The 23,638-nt window shown below is 42.2% G+C and overlaps 1 protein-coding gene across 6 annotated transcripts in view; it reads left to right on the plus strand.

The window, feature by feature from the left end:
- DIP2C (disco interacting protein 2 homolog C) overlaps positions 1-23,638 on the plus strand; it is a 516,114-nt gene that overhangs the window by 423,503 nt on the left and 68,973 nt on the right. For all 6 annotated transcript variants that reach the window (XM_006111894.3, XM_006111897.3, XM_006111900.3 and 3 more), the window contains 7 exons: positions 1,091-1,200; positions 2,228-2,308; positions 6,472-6,595; positions 7,164-7,285; positions 13,235-13,346; positions 13,475-13,584; positions 14,098-14,228. In XM_006111894.3, the coding sequence (XP_006111956.1) occupies positions 1,091-1,200; positions 2,228-2,308; positions 6,472-6,595; positions 7,164-7,285; positions 13,235-13,346; positions 13,475-13,584; positions 14,098-14,228 (790 nt within the window). The remainder of the gene's footprint in view (positions 1-1,090; positions 1,201-2,227; positions 2,309-6,471; positions 6,596-7,163; positions 7,286-13,234; positions 13,347-13,474; positions 13,585-14,097; positions 14,229-23,638) is intronic.

Here is a 23,638-nt window from a genome sequence, read left to right on the forward strand (position 1 = left end):
TTTGGATGTGATGTGTTCAGTCTTTGCAGATGGTAAAGGAGCTTCCAGGAGGAGAGGTGATCTCTGGGGGTATTTTTTTTGTTTTTCATACAGGATAACTAAGTCATAGTGCATATTCCAACATAAATATTGGTATGTTTTTGACTCTGTTGGCAAATTCTGGGCAGGTCTAAGCTTGATGCACATGATACTTCATCAGCAATCACACCTAAAAGCAGAAAGTGCAATCACTAATATGGTAATTGCAGTGGTAATATTTATCAGAATATGCTCCAATTTGCAATAGTAGACATAATGTCAGCTTGTATGTGAGATGTTAGTGGTGGTACATTTCTTTCTTGTAAACTTGATTTTACTTTCTCCAGTCTATTTAATAATCATGGGTGTCTCAAACTTTCATAGTATGAACCATCTACCCATGGGTGTCCGGTAGCGTAGGCGGAGGAAGGCTTTTGCCTTCCCAAAACTCCAGGCATAGCCCGCCCACACTCCGCCCCCAGAACACCTGCTGTAGGCATTCTTGGAGCAGAGTGTTGCTGTCCCCAGTGCCCGTCCTCCCTGTGTTCTGGGTTGTGGAGGCTGGAGCCACGTGGTCTCTTCCCTCCCCGGTGCTGGGAAGGCTGAAGCCACTCTGTGCAGCCCTTCTCCTTCCTCTGGTGCTCCAAGGCTGGGGCTGCACCATGCGCCCTCCTCCCTCAAATATTAATGCATTTTAGATTTTTCTAGGATAGCTTACTAGCTGAAAACAAGGAAGAGAACTAGAAATATGTAGTGGCCACACTTCTGCAGGCCGCAATTGGACCATTGACCATAGTTTGAAAAAAATATATAATTTTAAAACTATATACTTGTTGTTTCATCAATGGATGTCTTTGGAAATACATGAGACTTCATGATTTTCATGGCTTTTCTGTTTTTTGCAATTCACACGTCTTAAACACAGGCTCAATTGTTAGGATATTCTCACAAAGTTGTGCACTGAAGTTAGTCATGGGAAAATGTCCCCTGCTGCAAGAGAAGAGATCATGAAAATTCTTAACTGTAAGCCCAATAATGTTATTGTATTTAGCTCTTTTCTAATACATTCTAGAAATTGGGCCTGCCTCTGTGATGGTGGGGAACCTGGTCTCTGGAAAAAGAATTGCTCAGGCTAGTGGCAGAGATCTGGGACAGATAGAAGACAATGATCAGGCCAGAAAAGTAAGTTAAATCTTTTCAAATACAGCTTGTCTTTTACTTAAATTCAGTATCCAAACTCTTGCAAATAGCTTCACTTTTCTGTATTGTTATTTCATATTTATTGGCTTTGTTGGAATAAAAATTTGAGTTCTAGAATACATAAGGAGAAGGAATTTCCTACATTTTTATATGTCTACTTTAATTTAGAAATTTGAATTTTGATCAGTATACTATCTGATGTGTACACTTTCTAGTGTGTCTATTATAAGTTGTCCTGTACTGAATTTTTATTATTTCAGGTGAAATCTAGGAAGTTCATTTGGTAGGTATGCTGTTGATCTTGAGTTTTGTTATTTAAGTTATGTTAAATGTATTACATTTCCACTCTGGTCTTCACAGAGAGGAGAGAAGTAATTATTAGAGAGACAAGTTGGGTGAGGTAATGTCTTTTATTGGACCTTCTTATGTTGGTAAAAGAGACAAGTTTTTGAGCTTATATGGAGCTCTTCTTTATGTCACAGAGTGTGATAGCTAAACAGAAGATAGAACAGATTGTTTAGCATATGTAATGAATCCATGTTGTAAAAGGCTGTTCAAGGTTAATTAGCCAGTTAACACTTCTGCAACCATAAAAAAGATAGGTAGTTATTGTAAGCTGGCAAAAATACAAACATTAGGATTTTTTAAATGTAAGTTAGAGAAGGAGGAGAGTTAGAAATAACTATGAAACTAGAACCATGCTTAGATTCAGAAATACCATTGAGAACCAACTTATTGCTTTGAAAGTACAGTAAGTCATACTTCAGACAGTTAGCTTAGATTTCTAAACAGATCAGTGCAGCAAGTTTATGTAGCCCTACTGATGAATGATGCTGAGGGTCACTGTTGAATGCTGAGATCTAGTGTTCAGCAGTTTACTAGTTATTGATATTGATGTATGAACATATAAATGGGATGTACAAAGTGAAAATAAGAAATTGCTTCCTATTTTTAAGAAAACTGAGTAAAATCCATTAAGTATTGTGATTATCATTCTGTTTTGTTTTAGTTCCTATTCCTCTCAGAAGTTTTACAGTGGAGAGCTCAAACGACTCCTGACCATGTGCTTTACACGCTGCTTAATTGTAGGGTAAGAAATTCAGGCGATTACTTTAACGGTTTACCTTGTAGAGAAATGAACACCAGGGCTGTGTCCAGACTCAGGGGTTTTTTCGGGAAAAGTAGCCTTTTTCCGAAAAAACTTCACATGCGTCTAGACTGCAGCCGCGTTCTTTCGAAATTAAATCGAAAGAACGCGGCTTTTCTTTCGACGGCGGTAAACCTCATTTCACGAGGAAGAACACCTTCTTTCAAAAGTGCTTCTTTCGAAAGAAGGCGTTCTTGAATGTAAATAGGGCTTCTTCAAAAGAGAGCATCCAGACTCACTGGGTGCTTTCTTTCGAAAAAGCGGCTTGCTCTTTCAAAAGTTCTGCGTGCAGTCTAGACGCTCTCTTTCGAAAGAGGCTCTTTCGAAAGAGGCTTGCAGTCTAGACATAGCCTAAGAGACAAACTGCATCTGCTTGCAGCCACAAAACTGAATGTGGCTCTTTATATATTTCTCTCTACATTTCTTAGCTGCTGTATTTACCACTCACTCATGGGAGAGGAACAGATAGTTATCACAAATAGCTCTCAAATGTGTACTCTATGCTATGTGGCATACCCAGCTTTGTATAGTTCTAACCAATGCATTCTCAATTGCCAGGTGTGTTGATAGGCAGAATATTTTCATACCAGCATGGAGAGGCATAGTTCTTGATGTTGCTCAACAGCCTTTCTGCCCAGTTAAAGGAATCGTTCCTACTGTCCTGAGACCATAAATTCTTCCTTAGCTAAAATAGTGCATCTTGGCTGTGAGCTTAGGTCTTACAAGGAAAATGGAGGAGGGGGAGATGCAGGGAGAAAGTTAATCTGCATGCTTATGAGTATGGTTTATTTTTAAAACATTTACTTATCAAAATTAGAACTTATGCTTCTGTCACAGAACTATATTGGTCTATATAAGTATAAAATTTGAGGATTTCTAGGATTAGAAAATTATGATTGGTGTATATACTAGATCTCTGCCCAACATTTTTACATGTCCTTCTGTCTGTTATATTGGTATCAAAATGGTGTTCAGGATTAGAATGACCCCCCTTAATCTTGCTTATTTTTCTTTGGCTAACTAGCAGGGTTATAAAAAACCAACAAATGGTCTGGTGGCACTTTATAGACTAACAAAACATGTAGATGGTATCATGAGCTTTCATGGGCACAGCCCACTTTTTCAGATGACCGGAGTTATTAGTTTAGGATGTGTACACCTAAAATAAATAGGAAAGGAGACGGGGAGGGAAGGAAAAATGGAAGGGGATGGGAGACAGAGAGCACCAGTAAGTATCTGAAGATTGGGTAGTTAAAATGAAGCAGATAAGAATCAAAGTCACAGTTTGCAACTTTACAACAAATGGTGAGGTAGCTTTAATTTGTTACCTGTGGCAAATAGAAAGCTTACCAGATCAAGCTGCAACTATGTAGTCCAGATAGAATATGACCCTGTTTTATCTTAAGACAGTAAGAAGCAAATTCATCATTCTATTGACCACATTCCCCCAAACTGCCTAAATCAGATGATTGAAATCAGACATTAACATGCTTTGCCTGTCTTGGATTGAGAACTGGTTAAAAGACAGGAAACAAAGGGTAGGAATAAATGGTAAATTTTCAGAATGGAGAGGGGTAACTAGTGGTGTCCCCCAAGGGTCAGTCCTGGGACCTATCATGTTCAACTTATTCATAAATGATCTGGAGAAAGAGGTAAGCAGTGAGGTGGTAAAGTTTGCAGATGATACCAAACTGTTTAGGATAGTCAAGACAGAAGCAGACTGTGAGGGACTCCAAGAAGATCTCACCAAACTGAGTGATTGGGCAACAAAATGGCAAATGAAATGTAATGTGGATAAGTGTAAAGTAATGCACATTGGGAAAAATAACCCCAACTATACGTACAGTATAATGGGGCTAATTTGGCTACGACAAATCAGGAAAGACACCTTGGATTTATCGTGGACAGTTCTCTGAAAACTTCCACACAGTGTGCAGCGGCGGTCAAAAAGGCAAATAGGATGCTAGGAATTATTAAGAAAGGTATAGAAAATAGAAATAGAAAATAAGACCCAGAATATCTTACTGCCCCTGTATAAAACTATGGTACGCTCACATCTTGAATACTGTGTACAGATGTGGTCTCCTCACCTCAAAAAAGATATTTTGGCCTTGGAAAGGGTTCAGAAAAGGGCAACTAAAATGATTAGGGGTTTGGAATGGGTCCCATATGAGGAGAGGTTAAAGCGACTGGGACTTTTCAGTTTAGAAAAGAGGAGACTGAGGGGGGATATGATAGAGGTCCATAAATTCATGAGTGATGTGGAGAGGGCTGATAAAGAAAAGTTATTTATTAGTTCCCATAATAGAAGAACTAGAGGACACCAAATGAAATTAATGGGTAGCAGGTTTAAAACGAATAAAAGAAAGTTCTTCTTCACACAGCGTGTTGTCAACCTTTGGAACTCCTTGCCAGAGGAGGCTGTGAAGGCTAGAACTATAATAGAGTTTAAAGAGAAGCTAGATAATTTCATGGAGGTTAGGTCCATAAAAGGCTATTAGCCTGGGGATAAAATGGTGTCCTTGGCCTCTGTTTGTCAGAGGCTGGAGAGGGATGGCAGGAGACAAATTGCTTGATCATTGTCTTTGGTCCACCCTCTCTGGGGCACCTGGTGCTGGCCACTGTTGGCAGACAGGATACTGGGCTAGATGGACCTTTGGTCTGACCCAGTACGGCCGTTCTTATGTGAAAGGATATTTTTACAGGCCATGTTGACTCTTGCTCATGTTATAATCCAGTAGAAGCCTGAAATGTAAATGTTTCCTTACCACTTTTTTTTTTCTCAATTTCTTCAGTTTGTCTGGTTTTTTAAGTGAAATTAGTGCTTGTGAAAGGGGCCACATATGACAGTACTGGAGACTGAAACCCTCTTTCTCCAAAGAATAGGTACAACATAGGCGATAGCTGTGCAGGCCTTCCCTATGCTGTCCCATCAATTTATCTCAGTCCAGGCCTAGAAAAATCACCTCCAGGGAAATTCAGTCTCTTTGTTGTTCACTGTTGGATCTCTGCTGAGACTCCAAGCCAGGGTGTACATGGTGGTGGTGGTGATCAGACTTAAGGGCTATCTGCCCCCATGTGAGTAGTGACCCAAAGTTAACTTCTGTAAGAATAGGTCGATTGTTCAGGTGAGAGACTATATAGCTTATTATCTGTTCCTGAGCTATCTTCCCCCATCCCACTTGTCTAGTCTGTTACCCATGTGCAAAAAAAACCTTTGTTTCTTTCTTATTTGGTTTAACGTGTATCTTTGTTCCTAACATATCTCTTTCCCCCTCACATGTGTTTTCTTCTCTTCTGGATTGTGTCTCTTGTCTTCTAATAAGTACTTCTAATGTGCCATCTGGCTTCCTTCCAGCATGCAGACAGTGAAGTTTACAGAATATTCCTCTCAGACTCTGGTTATGTGTACACTGCAAAAACAAAAACAAAAAACACCCAGCATTGAGTCTGAGTCCAGGTCAACTAATATATGATCGTGCTACAGGCCTAAAAATAGCAGAGCAGACATTCCTGCTTGGGCTGGAGCCAGGGCTCTGAGCCTCCCTCTCCTTTTACCAGGTTTCGGAGCCCCAGCAAAATGATTGAGCTCTTATTTTTAGCTCTCTAGTGCAAACCCTATGGGCCTAAGTTGGTTGACTCGGGCGCTGAGACTTGCTGCTGTGGGTGTTTTTATTTTCACCGTAGACAGATCCTAATGTGTCAGAGTACCACAGAATTCTTGTAAAAATGCACTTTCCTGAATGTATGTGGGAGCAGAGCACGTGTAACAAAGGGAAGCAGTGCTGGTTATATGGGCATACTTCATTGTAACTGATATTTCCATAAGGGTAGTGATTCAATCACAGCTTTGGGTGGAGTGTGAAGAGATGGGAGGTGGGATGTAGTCATATCCTTGAATTTTTTCCAGCTGCAATTTGGCATGAAACTGAAGGTTTTCATAGTTAAACTTCATAGTTATTGACTTTTTCTCTCCCTCTGTGTGTGTGTTTTTTTTAAATACATCCTGAAGAAAGCCTTCAGTCAGTAACTTACCAATTTGGGAAGAAATACTCAAACTCAACCCACAACCTATCCTTCTGACACTAACTTATTTCAATATGCAGGGAACAATAGCCAACTCCCTAACTTGTGCCCAGCTACATAAACGAGCTGAGAAGATAGCAGTCATGCTGGTGGAAAGGGGACATTTACAAGATGGAGACCACGTGGCTTTGGTCTATCCACCAGGTGAAGAATTTGCATGCTCTACCCCAGAGTGACCTCCCCTAAAAGTTCTGTCTGTGCTGTTTTTGTTAGAGGACTTTGGAAAAATAAGTCACAGATATATGTCTTAAAAAAACAGGGTGGGAAGGAAGCTGAAAGTAATTTTAAATGAAACTTTGAGATTCTACTTATACAGCACACAAGAGTAGTGAAAAACACAAACTTCATTGTGTTGAAATTCTTCTTTAAAATGCTGGTTTGTGTGTAAATTTAAACTGTGCAGTTTATTTAATCAACAGTAATTACATTTCTTAACTGGTAAGTTGGTGTTAATAAAACTGAACAGTTCATTTGAATGATGACATGTAGTTTAGACTTTGGGGCTTTCTTTGGTATTTCACGCATAAAAGAACCGCACAAATGAAAGTAATCAGTGAAGCTCAACAAATACTGACAAGAAGTCTGTTAAAGAGATAAAGTTGCTCATTTAACCTTCTAAGTTACTTCAAAGTAGCATTTATGCTGACATGGATATCTGTGATTTAATTATTTGATTTTTCAAGTGAGGATTCTTGTTTTGTTCTTCATGCAGGAATTGACCTGATTGCTGCATTTTATGGTTGCCTGTATGCGGGCTGTGTGCCAATAACAGTTCGACCTCCGCATCCACAGAACATTGCAACAACATTACCTACAGTGAAAATGATTGTGGAGGTGAGCAGACATCTGGAAATCTACAAGCCATTTAAGCAGGCAGTGGGCTAAATATAGAAAACTAAAGGACTCTTCAGAAGTTTTTTCATCAAAGTTAGCAAAAGACTACAGGTTTTATAACGTGGGTTCATACTTCATGTTGTAGGACCTGATCCTATACAGTACCACAAAGTCAAGGGGGTTAGAGAACGCTAAAACTGCTTGAAAGCACACAACCTCCACACTGCAACAGTCAGATGAGAGAACACTTACACCACTTCTTTCAAAGATCTGTGTAGATATGTTTTCCAGTATATGACTCTGAAGCAGGTATCTCAGAATTCCTGGTATTATTATTTGCACTGTCTTAGCTCAACTGTTTCAGGTTGAACAGTTAAACTCAGGTCTAGCCATTTAAAGGGGCCTACAGCAACGGCATCAGCCTGAGCCTCAGGTCCTTTAAATCACAACTAGAGTGCCATGGAGTCCACTCCAGGCCTCTTAAGGCTGCCTGAGGAGATGGGAATGCTGCACTGTGTGCTCTGGGAGGCTGTGAGGGCTGCGGGGGGAGGGTGCACTGTGGTCCGGGCAGGACTGAGGGCTGGCTGCCCCATACCTGCCCCTTCTGCCCGAGGCCACGCCCTTTGGGGGCACAGAGCTCCCTCCCCTACATCTTGCCCACAGAGGCTGTCGGCTCCCCTGGTTTGAGTTGAGTTAGCAGCTTTTAAACCAGGGGTGGGAAACGTTTTGGGGGTTGGGGGCCGCTGAAAAATCAGTTCAGGGGCAACACACAAGTGAGAAGCAAAAAAAGCCCTCACTGGCTGAAAAGAAAGACACTCCCAATATTCCCCCTCCCATACCAGAGCCTGGAGGGCGGGGGTCCATCTTATGGGTGGGGGAAGAGCTGGAGTGCCAATGCTGGGGGAGACCCTGAGCCTCAGGGGCTGGATCCAGGCAAGCTGGGGGCCACATCTAGCCCCAGGTCCCTCATCCCTGTTTTTAACTGACTGGGCAGTAACAGTTTAGAAGTTACATTGTATCCAAGCTTTTACCTGAGAGGAAGGACATGGATTTTTTTTGTCTGTCTTTTGGTTCAATTTTTGACCTTTGTTGCAGTGATATAAATGCATTGACCATACTGTTTCAGGAAGAAGAGTGCATGGACCGGCCTCGTATTTCTGATGTTGTTTTTCTGTGTTATTAAATAACAATCTAGTTCTCTAACTCTGACAAGCAATCCCATTTGTAGAGCCCTGTGTATACAAAAGCTGTACTGTATCTACATCTGATCTATCATCCACTAACTTGGTCCCAGAATACAAGCAGATGCCCACAGATTTGCAGGCCTCTGTGTATAAAATTTGGATCAGCATTCATCTGCAATCTACAAACATAGTCTGCAGATTTCCACAGATTTGCAGGGCTTGAAATTAATGGGACCACTTACAAAGTAGGATGCCACTCAATAGGAATAGAATGTGGCCTGTTATCAGCAGATTAATGGCACCATTATTATTTATGTTACTGATGGTCTTGTGTTCTCTCAAGATGTTTTAAGACTGAACATATGTAATAACACTTCAGTGATCTCTCAGTTTCTGATAGTCAAGCTGGGCTGCTAGGGCATGTCTGGCAAGCTTTCAGGGGGACCTAAGCTGTCTCATAATCATTTAGCTCTTTTCAGCAGACTAACTTTTAAAATAAAAAATTGAAAAATTGCAAGCCCTACTAATGACACTTTGAATCAGAGGCCTGTCCAGCTCTGTTTCACCAAGATTCCTCTCATTTTGAAGAGGAATGACCTTGAGGAGATGAAAATATTGAGGCTGTTGCCAGTATTCTGCTGTGTTGCTACCGTAGTAAGGAAAAATTTTGTCTGTCTAGTACCGTCAATTCAACTCCTTTTTAAGAAAATGGCAGTTGCATCTGAGAGTGCAATTCGTCCCTTAGAACTGTGCTTTGCCGATGCCCAGGCAGTAGTCAAAGAAATCAAACCGTATTGTGATCTAACTGTATTGTGGCTAGAGGTCTAAAAGTCTGTGGAACAGACTGTGCAGTAATAGGATGGTGGAAATGCAGGCAGGCTAAGAGGAAGTGGAGATGGGTTTGCTGTACATTTCTCAGGCTATGTCTACACAGCAGAATAACTGATGTTATTCTGAAACAACAGAGAGCGTATCTACACTGCAAGCCATTATTTTGAAATAATGTTGAGCTGGAGGACTTCTTACTTTGGCTCCTGTAATACTCATTTTATGAGGAATAAGGGAAGTCGAAGGAAGAGTGTTGTTCTTCTACTTCCTGCTCTGTAGACAGCACCAGAAGCCAAATTAAGCTACTTTGAATTAAGCCATGCAATTGACGTAGGTCAAGTTGCGTAGCTTAATTCGACTTTTTTCCTGCTATGTAGACTTGCCATCAGGGAGTTAGCCTGGGACACCCTCGAGGGTCAGAGCTCCTGCACTCATTCCTGAGTGTCTTGGCTAACATAACACAGTTCCTGAAATACCCAGCTGCCCTTCAATGGTCCCTCATTCAGTGCTTGTGTTTTGGCCCAGCCTATGCAAGGTAGTACTGAGTAAGTGAACGTTATCTTGGCTTAGAATACTGTATGCTGTTTTGAGTGAGTGGTTCTTTTAGGAGTCTTGCCGCTACCCTCTCCACTCAGAGCCTGCATTGATACTCTCAGAGGGTATGTCTACACTATAGCGTTATTTCTAAATATCTTATTTTAAAATAATTAATTCAAAATAAGTTATTTCAAAATAAAGCGTCTACACACAAAATGCATTTCAAAATAGTGTTTTGCTATTTCAAAATAGCGTGTCCACACTGAGTGGACTCTGAATCACATTTAAGGCTAGCCGGAACCAGGTCCAGCAGGGCATCAGGTCAAGAGTTACTTTGTGTGGCTGCTGCCTGAGACTGTCTGAGGCCTGTGCTTAAAGGGACCCCCCCGGACAGCCAGTTCTCAGCTTTCCCTGCTTGCTTGCCTACCTCGATGAGGGACAGCACAGCATTTTGTCTCTGCGTGCTCTGGTTGCCCTCACTTGGGATATCACAGCACTCTGCAAAATGGAGCCGGAGCTGCCCCTGGGCACTCTGGTGCTTCTCCTGGACGCGTTGCTGTGAGCCTGGCTGCACTTTCTGCAGGCTGCCATCTGGGAGGTCCATCGGGGGGCTGTCAGTATCCAGGAGGCCCTGCAGGAGAGCTTCCACCTGAGGAGCACTGAGAGCCTACCTGGTCTGCCCCACTGGGGGCTTGTGCCTCATTCTTCCCTCACATCCTTCCACTTACCCCTCCCTAACCCCCCTTCCTAATGTCAAATAAAATACACATATTTTCATAAACACAAACTCTCTTTATTTAAAAAAACTGGGGGAAGGAAAGTGAAACTCTGGTGAGACTGGGGAAGGGAGGTGGGAGAGGGGAGAAGAGAGGGTGGTAGAGGGAAGCGTGAAACCTGGGAGGAGGAATCTGGAAGGTGGAAGCAAAGGGAAGAAGTGGGAGGGGAAGCTCAGGGTTGGGGGGGTCTCACTAGACCAATTTGATTTTCATGCAATCCTGCTCCTGGGTTCGCATGTGGCCTTTAGTGGCCAGGCTGGCAGCTATCCTGCCATAGACAGCCATGTTCCTCCATCTAGTGTGGAGATCATGGACATTGGGGGCATCCCTCCCAAACCTGAGTACGGTCTACCCTGATCTCCACCCTGGACAAGGAAGGTGCCCGCCTTCTCCAGGCCCTGGCAAGCTCCTGGGAGCGGGCAGACTGCTCCTGGGGAGTGGTCTAGGCCTGGCTGCCAGTGGCTTGCTGGCTCATGTTTTGGGGCCACTGGGTTAGGGGCAGTGACTGCTGGCTCTTGGCCGGCAGGCTTGGAGCTGGCACAGGCACTGTGGCCAGAGTGAACCCCTTTAAGGGCTCCGGGGAGGGGAGGAGGTTGAAGAGTGTTCTTGGTTGATGCTGGAGTGGCCACCAGGGCACCCTGGGAATGCCGGAGGCCCCCTAATTCGAAATAAGTGTCTACACAGCACTTATTTCAAAATAGAAATTTCGAATTTGGCGTTATTCCTTGTGGAATGAGGTTTACCAAATTCAAAATAAGCACTCCGCTATTTCGAAATAGCGGTTTGGCTATGTAGATGATAGTAAAGTTATTTTGAAATAATGGTTGTTATTTCAAAATAACTTTGCTGTGTAGACATACCCCTTGAGAGAATTCATGAGATCTTAGAAGGTGGAAGAGTCTACATGCACTGGACTTTCTTCCCCACATGCACATGCTGTTGGCCTTGTTCTTACCCAGCTGTACGCTAGTAGGAGAGGTCTTACAGTGAGAAAATCAATTCTAGATATTTGCCTACTTTTACAACAGGCTCCTAAAAAGCACTAGTGAAGTCAGTACAAACTAAAATTTCATACAGTGACTTGCTTGTACTTCTCAAAATATTATACGCTAAAATGTAAGTATAAGATTTATACTGTATTTCAGTTGATTTATAATTATATGGCTAAAATGAGAAAATAAGCAATTTTCAGTGTAGTATGGCGTGACGCTTTTGTATTTTTATGTCTGATTTTGTAAGCAAGTAGTTTTTAAGTGAGGTGAAATTTGGGGGTACAGAAGACAAATCAGACGTCTCTCTGAATACCATGACTGCGGATCTAAGGGACGCAATCCATCTTTATATCAGTATCATTTCTTCTGAAAGCTATTCATTCCTTATCTCATGTGGTAAAGCTTTTTGCATAAAAGGCTGAAAATACGGGGTTCGTGGAGTGATTTCTTCAAAAAGTGGGCGTTAAATGTTCCAGTGTGTAGCTCTAAACTGTCTTTGAGACTGAAATGCAACAGTATTTGTACTCAGTTCAATGCTGGAGTAACTCTCAATGAGTAAATCTCTGTTTGGGGTTCTAAAATCACCTTTTTCTCTATGCTGGAAGCCTGAATAAGAATGTCAGTTCTGTTAATAGTATTGACGGTAGTGAATGGAATGGTTGTCACTTTGCACAGCTGTTGGGGATAATAACTTAAGGTGTGGAACCAAAAGTGTCTCAGATTCCACCAGGAATACGTTCATTACGAATGCTTTCACTGACTGACTTCTCTTCGCTGACCCTGAAAGAGTGGTAAAGAAAGGAAAGTGTTTTGTTTTGAATTATTCCTGTGCTGTGCTTTAAAATATTCAGCAATGTATTAGTTTTGTTTAAATATACTTTATTAAATACCTTTTCAAACAGCATCCTGCTTTCTAGTATTGCTACACTTTATGTAATGTATTTGGTAAAATAACTCCCCATTCTCAAATACAGAGTAATTCCCAACATATGTAAATCTAAAATCCACTAGAGCCTATAGTTGAATGTTGGCAAAGATGAGATGGTAAACTGACTGTGTCACTTGAGAAATAACTGGTCTGGAGCAACAGTTTGAAATACCAGAACTTTCTGAAATACAACCCATGTTAAGTCTCTAGTGGTCCTGCAGAGAATCGTGTTTGTTTGAGTTAGTCGAGAAATCATGAGTACATGGCTAGCACTCAGCTATTATAGGTTGAAACCACTGGAGATTGTAAGTGTAAAGCTGGATTTTCATTTTATTAAAATATTTATATAAAACAAGCATGTATTGCCTTCATTTAGGGAATATTCTTGTCATGATTTTTGCTATAGGTTTCTCGGGATGATGAAGTTGAGTAGAAAAAGTTCAGTTTTTCCCTATTAATACACCATTAACTTCAATGTCAAAATTTGCAGCAAAGTGCAATTATTGCTTACTCTTGAAAAATTCTTGTATACCCTTTGAAATTTCAGGGGTCTGCCTTTTGGGACATAAGTTCTTTTCTCCTAATTACAGGAAATAAGCTGGCAAACTCACATACATATCCTGTTGTAATATAAATCGTGGTCTTACTCAGTTTTTCATGTGAAGTAATTAGTGTTCTATTTGTTTTATTTGTTAAATTCCCAGGTGAGTCGCTCTGCCTGTTTAATGACTACACAATTAATATGTAAATTGTTACGGTCACGAGAGGCAGCAGCAGCAGTGGATGTCAGAACGTGGCCTCCTGTACTAGATACAGGTAAGTAAGTATTAAAGCCAGAGCTGCCCTGTTTTGTTTTACAGCTGAACTTATCATGGTTCAGAGATCTGTGTAGTGGATTGCATCTTATTAAGATGCCACATGTTTCCATTTTTTATTTATTCTAGATGACTTGCCAAAGAAGCGGCCTGCTCAAATCTACAAACCTTCTAACCCTGACACACTGGCTTATCTTGATTTTAGTGTGTCCACAACTGGAATGCTAGCGGGAGTAAAGGTAGGAATTTCACACTAAAAACAAATGTTCTTTTGTAGGTAACAAAATGAACTGAGCACACATACAATCATATTTTATTTTAGTCTAGAAGAGTCTACAATTTTTATGCTATGAGTTTAAGAATTGGAGGGCGTGTTACTGATTAACAGAAATTCAAAATGATACTTTTATTTTGCTTATGCTGTTGTTATATAAAAATTCTACCATCTTGATTATTCTTCTTAGCTTTCAATATCATTTCGAGAGCATCTGGAGCCACTCATGACCATGTCCTACCTATTCAACTTATGATGCTCTATCTTCCTTTTCTTTGACTGGTTATTTGGATGACCTCTTGAAAGAAAATGAACTTATTTTAGGCGAAAATGCTGAAATAAGTGTTCATGCGGAGTACAAAGTTTAATATGAATTTGTTTCCTTCATTCTGTTCCTGATTTACGGAATAGCAGTGGTTTGGGAATAAACCTGCAGATTGACATAGTCCATAATTTGAATTATTGTCTTGTCTCCCAGATGTCCCATGCAGCCACTAGTGCCTTTTGCCGTTCTATTAAGCTGCAGTGTGAGCTTTATCCCTCTAGAGAAGTAGCTATCTGTTTGGACCCTTACTGTGGACTCGGGTTTGTCCTCTGGTGCCTCTGCAGGTGAGATTTCTCTTCAGTTTTTTAAAACCACTTTTCCATTGTACCATAAAATGACAACACGCTAGCTGGGATAATATGAAAATGATGGAGAACAGTCAATACCTTTGTAACTAACATGGGCAATTGAAATGCCAGAAGCTATGTATAGAGTACATTTAATTCTGCTCAGATGTGGTCTTGGATATTTAGGATTTCTTGATTACCCTCCTTCCTTCTGCTTATGAATCACCTGTTGACAGGCTCCTGTAATATTTATTTAATGGAAAAAGATACTCTAATGCAGGGATTGGCAACCTTTTCAAACCAAAGAGCCAAACTCGATCAAAATTCAGGACAAGTGATCAACAAAGAGCCATATAAGAATGCCCATTTGCATGACTGAAAATATACAACTTAATATTATTGATAATTGACATAATGATTAATAATTAAATACTAAAACTGGAAGGGACTTCAAGAGATTATCAGGTCCAGTCCCCTGCCCTCACCACAGGACCAAGCACCCTCTAGCTCACCCTTGATGGATGTCTGTCTAACATGCCCGTAAGTATCTCCAGTTGATGGAGATTCCACAACCTCCCTAACCAATTTATTCCAGTTTTTAACCACCCTGACAGTTAGGGAGTTATTCCTAATGTCCAACCTAAACCTCCCTTGCTACAGTTTAATCCCATTGCTTCTTGTCCGATCCTCAGAGGCCAAGGAGAACAATCCTCCCCTCCTTCCCTTCCCCCCCGCCCTTTTGACACCCTTTTAGATACTTGAAAACCGCTGTCATGTCCCCTCTCAGTCTTCTCATTTCCAAACTAAACAAGCCCAATTCCTTCAGCCTTCCCTCATAGCTCATGTGTTCTAGACCTTTAATAATTTGTATTTCTCTTCTCTGGGCCTTCTCCATTTTCTCCACATCTTTCTTGAAATGTGGGGCCCAGAACTGGACACAATACTCCAATTGAGGCCTAATCAGTGCAGAATAGAGTAGAAGAATGACTTCTTGTGTCTTGATCACAACACTCCTGTGTTAATGCATCCCAGAATCATGTTTGCTTTTTTTGCACCAGTGTCACACTGTTGACTCATATTTAGCTTGTGGTACTATGACCTGTAGATCCCTTCATTTGATAACATGAATGAAACATTGTACACACTGACTTTATTTAATGGGACTTCTGCTGCTGCATGTTTTCATAGTCAGGCTATCTTTTGTCAGTCTTAGGCAGAGCGCTGAGGATGTGGAGGTGCAGGAGTCTGGATTGGGATGTATGAGGGGCTCAGGGCAGGGGATTTGGGTATATGATGGACTCAGGGTGTATGGGAGTGCAGGTGTGTTATGGCAGCGAACTGGGGTTGTGGAATGCAGAAGTCTGGGGATGTTGGGGTATGATGGGTTCAGGGCAGGAGATTCAAGTGTACGATGGGCTCAGAGTTGGTGTGTGGGGTGGTGCTGGAGTGTTATGACGCCGCGACCAAAAACCAAAAAAAAAAACCCCTCCAGAAACCCCCAACTCCTAACTCCCCTGGTGGTCCAGCCCCAGTGTGGTGGGAGGGGCAGGGAGGACTGAGGTTCAAGGCCTCAGGCCAGATTTATTCTTCTGGGATTCTAGGGTTAGTGGATTTTGTGGGCTCCATAGGTCCTGGGGTAGGGCCAGAAATGAGGGGTTAATTGTGCGGGATAGGGCTGCCAGTGAATGGGATAGAGATGGGGATGCAGGATCTGGGTGGGAGTGGGGTGCAGGAGTGGATGCGAGTGCGAGGTGTGGGTGGAGGTAGGGTGCAGGAACAGGTTGGGAGTAGGGAGTCTGGCTGGAGTAAGGGGCCAGGAGCAGGCTCGGGAGAGGCTGACTGGGCAGTGGGCAGGAGTGGGCTGGGGACAGGCTGTCTGGCCAGGCAAGAGGGAGCAGAAGTGGGCTGGGGGCAGGGTGTCTGTCCAGGGGACAGGGTGTCTGGTCTGGGGCAGGAGCAGGCTGGGGGCAGGCTGTCTGGCCAAGGGGTGGTCTGTCTGGCCAGGAGGGTAAGTGAGAGAGTGGGGATGTGGAGTCTGGGCATGAGGGAGTGGGGGAGCACTTACTTATTTTCACACTGCATCACAGGCACCGTGTAATACGGCCTCCCGCTGCTCCCATTCACCAGAAGGTAGCCTCTATGAAGGATTCATAAGGAAAGCCTCCAGGAAGTGTATGTGTCCCGGGAGAAGGAAAAGGGCAGCGTGTATGGAGCCATTTTTGGCTCCGTTTGTTCCCCGCATGCCAGATCTAGTGGGGAGGCTCAGAGCCTCCCCTCCCCACAGGACGCCAGTGCTGGTGTTTCAGTCTTGTGGGGGGCTGTAAGTCTGTCGCGCCAGCGCTGGCTCCCTGCTGGCGAGGAGCTGGGGGGCTGATTTGGGTCTCCAAAAGAGCCATATCTGGTTCCCTAGTAAGCCGTATTTGTCTCACAAGCCATAGATTGCCAAGCCCTGCTCTAATGGAATTTCACTGAGAAGATGCTGTCATCTTTCTAATCTGGAAGCAAAAGTTCACCATGCAGCATTTAGGACTTCTGCCATATATATGGCAGTGAATTTTAAAGGTACCTAAAGATGCATTTGATAATAAAAAGATTCTTGATTGGCAATAATAAAGCTGTCTGAAATGCAGCAAAATATTTTCACAAAAATGTTGAAATTGTATTAGCACTAGTTACCGGGGAGTTAATAACTTAAGAGTTTTATAAATTTCATATACTAGGGATGGTGTAAAGTGGCAGTAAAAGCATTTAAAGTAGCTTTTATTTTAAGACATGTAGGTAGATGTAAATGAAAAAGTATGTGTTTCATAGAATAAAGTTAAAAATATGATCTATGAAAAAGTAGCTGGAGATCATTCCATATTAAGAAATATTAGAGCCTAGAATTATTATGATTTGACACGCTTCATTGAACATACAGTGTTGCTCTTTTGAAACCATGCTGAAATTAAGGTAATTTAAGGCATTGCAAATGATATAGTCTTGCATAATATTTTAATTTAAATTATACTTAAAAAGTGAACATCATATTGGAATCAACGCTTTGTTTAGATGCATGGAGCAATAAAGTAATTAAAAAAGTTAACAGTTAGGAATGTTAAAGACTAGTTGACTATCCTATAAGCAAATGCTTATTGTTTACTCAATCGACAAGTCAACTAGTTAATTCTCTCTCCCTCCCCCTTCCCCCCCCCCGCTGCCTCTATCAGGGGGTACTCTAAAGTAGCAGCGCCACACAGCTGATCCCAGGCTCAGCTGTGCAACACAGCACACATGGAGCTGAATCCCCTGCTGACCCCGGGCTCCATGCTGCGCTGCTACTTTGAAATGCTCAAGAGCCCCTGCTGGGAACTCTTATGCATTTCAGAGTTGGCATCTGTGTGCAGCCTGGAATCAGTGGGACTTCCCACTGGCCCCCGCTACACACAGAATTCTGCATTCCTCCTTTGAAATGTATGAGAGCCCCAGTAGGGGGCTCTTGTACATTTCAAAGGAGGAATGCAGAAGTGCCTATCAACTAGTCGAGTAGTCGATGGAAATTCCATCAACTAGTCAATTAACTGCTAATTAACATCCTTATTAACAGAACAGGGACTTGTCTTGCACCTGATAATTATGATGTATGAGATTCATAACTCATGTGCTTGTTAGACTTCATGCATGTTATATCTTAGTATAAGATCCACTCAAAGCCTCAGAGATTGTTCTCTTATTAATTTATTTGGGAAAAAACAGCTGTTGGAAAATATTTTTTTAAATTATTTGTATTTATGTATGTATGTTTCAGTTACTATATTATAATCTGGAATGGATACGCTGAGGATTATCATAGTAACATTAACCATTCTGGTCTGAAACAACAGAAAGCATTTCTCTGAAGATTGGACAATGAAAAATCAATTAGTCTGTTTTGTTTCCAGGTTTTTAGGGCAGCAGTGGTTTGGTTTCACCAAACCTTGTTTGTTTAAAAACAAAGAGTGGAAACATTTTTGTTGAGCCTTAACCTTTAAAAGACTTGTTTTTACAAAATGCAAATCCAGGACTAAGTGTAAACTGACACCATTCCTTTAATTCAGGTCACTGTTATTGCCAAATAGGCCATGTCTTTGCTTGGAGCTGAGGATGTAATTCCCAACTCATGGAGAAACACACACTCACTGTCATCTAGCTAGCATTCAAAAAAAGAGTGTCACTACAACCGTTACAATCCCACGTTAAGTACCAATGAACGTCTTAGCACATGCGCTAGACAGCCGGCCCATGTCACAGAGTACATTGACATGGCTAGGCTCATACCTAAAATTTATATCCTAGCACAGTCTTTGTGTGTGAGTAGTTTTCTTTCTTTTTAGGGTGATCTGGTGTATTTGTTGGTTTAAATAATAATTGCTCTGATGTCATAAAAAGACTAGAGCTGACCAAAAATCATTTTGCAGGAAATTTTTATATTTCAACATCTTGTTTTCATCACCATTTGGAACAAAACATAAAATTATTTAAACTTTTTTTTTTTCAAACCAGAAAGTTCATAAACATTTAGCCTGGGAATTGCTGGAATATTTCATTTGCATACTTTCTGCTGAAACAAAATATTTTGATGTTCCAACATCAAAATGTTGAATTTTGAACCAGCTCAGTGTTAATCTGTGTCCATGTGAAGCCTCATAGTTCTTCATGGGAATTTTAGTTTATGTGCCTTGTGCACTTACTCTGCCTGGCCAAACTATATCTAGGATGTGTTGTGGTGGCTCCGACAGAGGGGATACAGCTGTGCAACATGGAAGATACAGTTGGACCACGGGGTCAGGATCAGGGGGACAGACGCAAATGACAAATTCCATGAGGCACCGTGTCAAATCAAGCAGATACTGAATAATGATGACCTGACCCAAAATAGCAACAGGATAGGATTTCAACTCAGGGGTCTGTGCTAAAGCCAGTCTTTCAGTTAACAAGATGCTCCAACCCTCATGTAATTTTCAGTCTTGCCCAGAACTAAAAAAAACCTCTAATTGGCTGCTTTCCTCACTTACCTGCCTTCTAAGGAAGAGCAACCAACCTGATGCTCCCTTTCCGCCTGCCCTTGTGGCCCTGTGAGAATTTGGATTATGGGAAAGAAGTAGTCAATACCATTTTCACAAAAGGAGAGGGAGCAGAAATTGGAAAGAGCCCAGCAGCTTTGGGCACCTGTGCCTCCTCTTTCCCTTTCATCATGCCAAAAAATGGGTCAGTCCGCTCCTCTCTCCATCCCTGCAACAACAGGTTTGGAAGGGAGAAAACAACAGGTTTGGGAGGTCCTGCTGCAGCTGCTTCCCCCACCTGGGAGGGAGGCAAAGACACTCTATAGATCCAGAGGTACAAAGAGGCCAGGAATGATGTATGTCTGCTTGTCCACTGTTATTTTGGGGCTGATGAATTAACTGAAAGGTTAGGGGAAAGGCAGATATAGGGCTGAATACAGAGCACAGAAATAATTATTAGAATCTAGTTTGGGGAGAAGCTGAAAGATCTGCACACTTAGGGCAGAAAATCAGCTTACTCTACAAATTTGGTACTTGTCATGCACACTGTGGGCAGAGAAAGTTCAATAATGAAAAAGATCAATTCAATTTAACCACTAAAAAAACACATGATTTTGGGAGGGTCTGATTCATTAGTGAGCTTTTGGGATTGGCCATTGTAATTTTGCTTCAATTTTCCCAATGGGACATAGAATGGCTTCAGCAAAATTGATACTTTCCTTTGGAAAATACTGATTTCTCTTTGGCAACCACATTTTCTATCAAATACTTTGATCCAAAAATTCAGTCTCACCTTTAATAGATCATTATTGGTTGAAAGCTGACATGATAAACCATCTTAGTTCATTTTGCTGTGGAAACTTCCCTTCCTTCTCACGATAGTTTGTTATGAGTGAATGTCATTTTTGGATGCTCTATAGAAGCACTAAAGCACTCTTTTAGTCAGTAAACATGCAGTTTACTCTTTGTAATTTACATGCCAAAAGGTGGTTGTTTTAACATGCCATGTTTTTCACCTGAAGGATATTTGGATGTAAAATTAAATATACAGATTGTGAAGTCTTTTGTCATTGCTGTTACAATAGCAAATAGCAGTGCAGTTAACAGATTCATAGTCCACTCCTACTGTCTGTTTTTGAAGGTTAATGGGCTGCAAGTTGTAGCAATTCCTATTGGATACAGGGTAGGCAGAAAATATACGCTTTTTGATGCAGTCTCTGAAGTAAAAACTACAAGGAAAGTTTTTTAATTCAGTCATTTCAGCAACGTATATTTAATTCCTTCATTAACTAGGTTGAAGGAGTCATTCATGGTACAAACAACCAGAAACTAATCTCTTTTCCCCATCGTAGGTTCTTACAAGTTATGCAGGCCTACTTCACTGTGACACCCCAGAATGCAATATTCTGTGACTTCAAAGCTATTAAAGAAAGCCCTCTGGAACATGGAGCCAGCCAGTTGGTAAGTCTGGAGTATATTGCATGGTTTTGCAAAGTTTGTTTTATTTTATGTCCTAAAGAATATAAAATAATAACAAAAAGAAACCTTGCAAAGCAGAGCAATATATTCTTAAAACTGGGATTTACCAGCTTCCCTATAAACTGGCTACATACTCCAGCAGGATTTCCTTGGGATCTTTGTCACAGAAGGATGCATTCTGGGCATGGTAGGAGAGTCATCAGGCCCATGTGAGTTCACTAATCCAAAAGCTCTTCTTTTTGGCTCTTTGTGCTGACTTTTTCATATGGGGGGGAAGGGATTCATCATGTGACTGATTTATTTTCATAACTTTCTTTGCAACTCACTCTTAATGATCTTGTCTTCCATTCTGAGACACTGAACCTACTATTTTAAATCTCTAAGTTATGATAGGGTTTTTTTAAAGCAAATACTTTTCTCCAAATATAAAATCAAAACAAATTACTTTCTGAACTTAAGATATCCTTGTCCTTATGTGTAAACCACTGTTAATTGGAATAGAATCTACTGCACTGTATGTTAAGAAGGGTTTAATTATGAAGCAGATATGAAACTCTTCCTGAATTGTGTTAAGCTAAGCCCGGTAGTAATTCTGCTTCAGTGATCAGAATACAGAAGCTCGTGTGTTGAAAAACTGAAATGAAATAATTAACTTTCCAAAACAGGCTTTGCTAGTGCCTATCAGTAACAATGGGTACGTCTAAACTACATGGCTCCGTCGACGGAGCCATGTAGATTTGTTTGTTTAGCAAAGGTAAATGAAGCCGTGATTTAAATGATCGCGGCTTCATTTAAATTTACATGGCTGCCGCGCTGAGCCGACAAACAGCTAATCAGCTGTTTGTCGGCTCAGCACGCTAGTCTGGACGCTCCCCTGCCGACATCAAAGCCCTTTGTCGGCAGCCCCGGTAAACCTCGTCCCACGAGGAATAACGGGGCTGCCGACAAAGAGCTTTGATGTCGGCGCGGAGCGTCCAGACCAGCGCGCTGAGCCGACAAACAACTGATCAGCTGTTTGTCGGCTCAGCGCGGCAGCCATGTAAATTTAAATGAAGCCGCGATCATTTAAATCATGGCTTCATTTACCTTTGCCTATGTGTCTAATCTACATGCCTCTGACGACAGAGGCATGTAGTCTAGACACGGCCTATGTTTTAGTCCAGTTCTACAGTGATAGAAATGCACTGAATTGTTATTTGGTTGCAGGAATGGAGTTCAATTGCAAATCAGGATAATCAGAGCTGGATTTTTCCAATCCACAAAAACCACATGTAGCAAATACTGTGTGTGCTGTGGAGTTGTGATATAAATGTTTGTTTTGGAAGTACGATGAGAGCTGCTTTCTTCTTGCATGTGCGCTTCCTGTCAGCCATGAATAGGGTTGCCAATCCTCCTGCTTTCAAAAGGAGTCTCCCAGAATCACACCTTATCTCTCAGAGGTTATTTCAGCCAATCTGGGAGATTTTTGATGCTAATATTCCAGCAGCACAGTGACACTAAGGCAGGCTCCCTTGGCTACACTACCTCCCTGCCTTGGCTACACCCTCTTTCCAGAAGCTTCTGGCACTGTCCCTGCGGGAGGTTCTTCACTTGCTGTCCTTGCCCTCAGCACTGATTCTGCAGCTCCCATTGGCCAGGAACTACAGCCAGTGGCAGCAGCAAGGGTGGTGCCTGCAGGCAGCAGTGTGCAGTGGAGGGATGTGCCAGTCTGGAGGAGTCTCCAGAGGTAAATGTCGACCCACTGACCAACTCCTGCACCCCAGCCACTCTGCCTCAGGTCAGATCCCGAATCCCCTCCTGCACCCAAACTCCCTCCCAGAGTCCAACCCCTATTCCTCTCCTGCACCCCAGAGCCTGCATCCTGCACTCCATCCTGCACCAATACCTTGCCCCAGCCTGGTGAAAGTGACTGAGGGTGGTGGGAGTGCAAGCGATGGCAGGAGGTAGGATAGAGTTAGGTGGAGCACGGCCTTGGAGAAGGGCATGGCCTCAGGGAAGGGCAGGTCATAGAATCATAGAATCATAGAATAATAGGACTGGAAGGGACCTCGAGAGGTCATCGAGTCCAGCCCCCCGCCCTCAAGGCAGGATCAAGCTCCGTCTACACCATCCCTGACAGATGTCTATCTAACCTGTTCTTAAATATCTCCAGAGAGGGAGATTCCACCACCTCCCTTGGCAATTTATTCCAATATTTGACCACCCTGACAGTTAGGAATTTTTTCCTAATGTCCAATCTAAACCTCCCCTGCTGCACTTTAAGCCCATTACTCCTTGTCCTGTCCTCAGAAACCAAGAGGAACAAATTTTCGCCTTCCTCCTTGTGACACCCTTTTAGATATTTGAAAACCGCTATCATGTCCCATGTCAAGGGTCTTTGGGTTTGTACGATTGGACAGTGGGCAACCTAGGCCCGAATGAGCAACTAGAGTCACTGATAAGGCCATTAGCTAACTTCTACAATGAAAGTGATGTCCTACCAAGTTTCCTCTTAAACAAATGGACCTAACTACGGCAGAGGTAAACAAGAAACAATCCCATCAAAAGGTGGAATTGCAACTGTACAAGCTGCAACAGGAGAAGGGATCATTTTTCATCTACTATGTTAGATGGCCTGACTTCAAGATAAACACTAAGATTCCTCCTACCCCACCCCTTTTAAGGTGAATGGAACAGCATAAAGGAACTCTGTACGTCCCCGGTCAGGAGACAAGATTGCTAACTTTGTAATATTTAAAAATCAGACAGTCCAGTGGGAGTGCTGAATCCTTCTACACTTTCCCCTGCGAGCCCTTTTCCCTGTTCCTCTTCCTCTCCAGACCCAATCCACCCACCAGTTCTCCCCTCTTCTCCCCTACTCTCTTCTTCCCTACTCTCTTTACTTGCTGTTGGTCCCCTCTCTCTCTT

Source organism: Pelodiscus sinensis, chromosome 2 (genome assembly GCF_049634645.1).
Source record: "Pelodiscus sinensis isolate JC-2024 chromosome 2, ASM4963464v1, whole genome shotgun sequence".
NCBI classification, from domain to species: Eukaryota; Metazoa; Chordata; order Testudines; family Trionychidae; genus Pelodiscus; species Pelodiscus sinensis.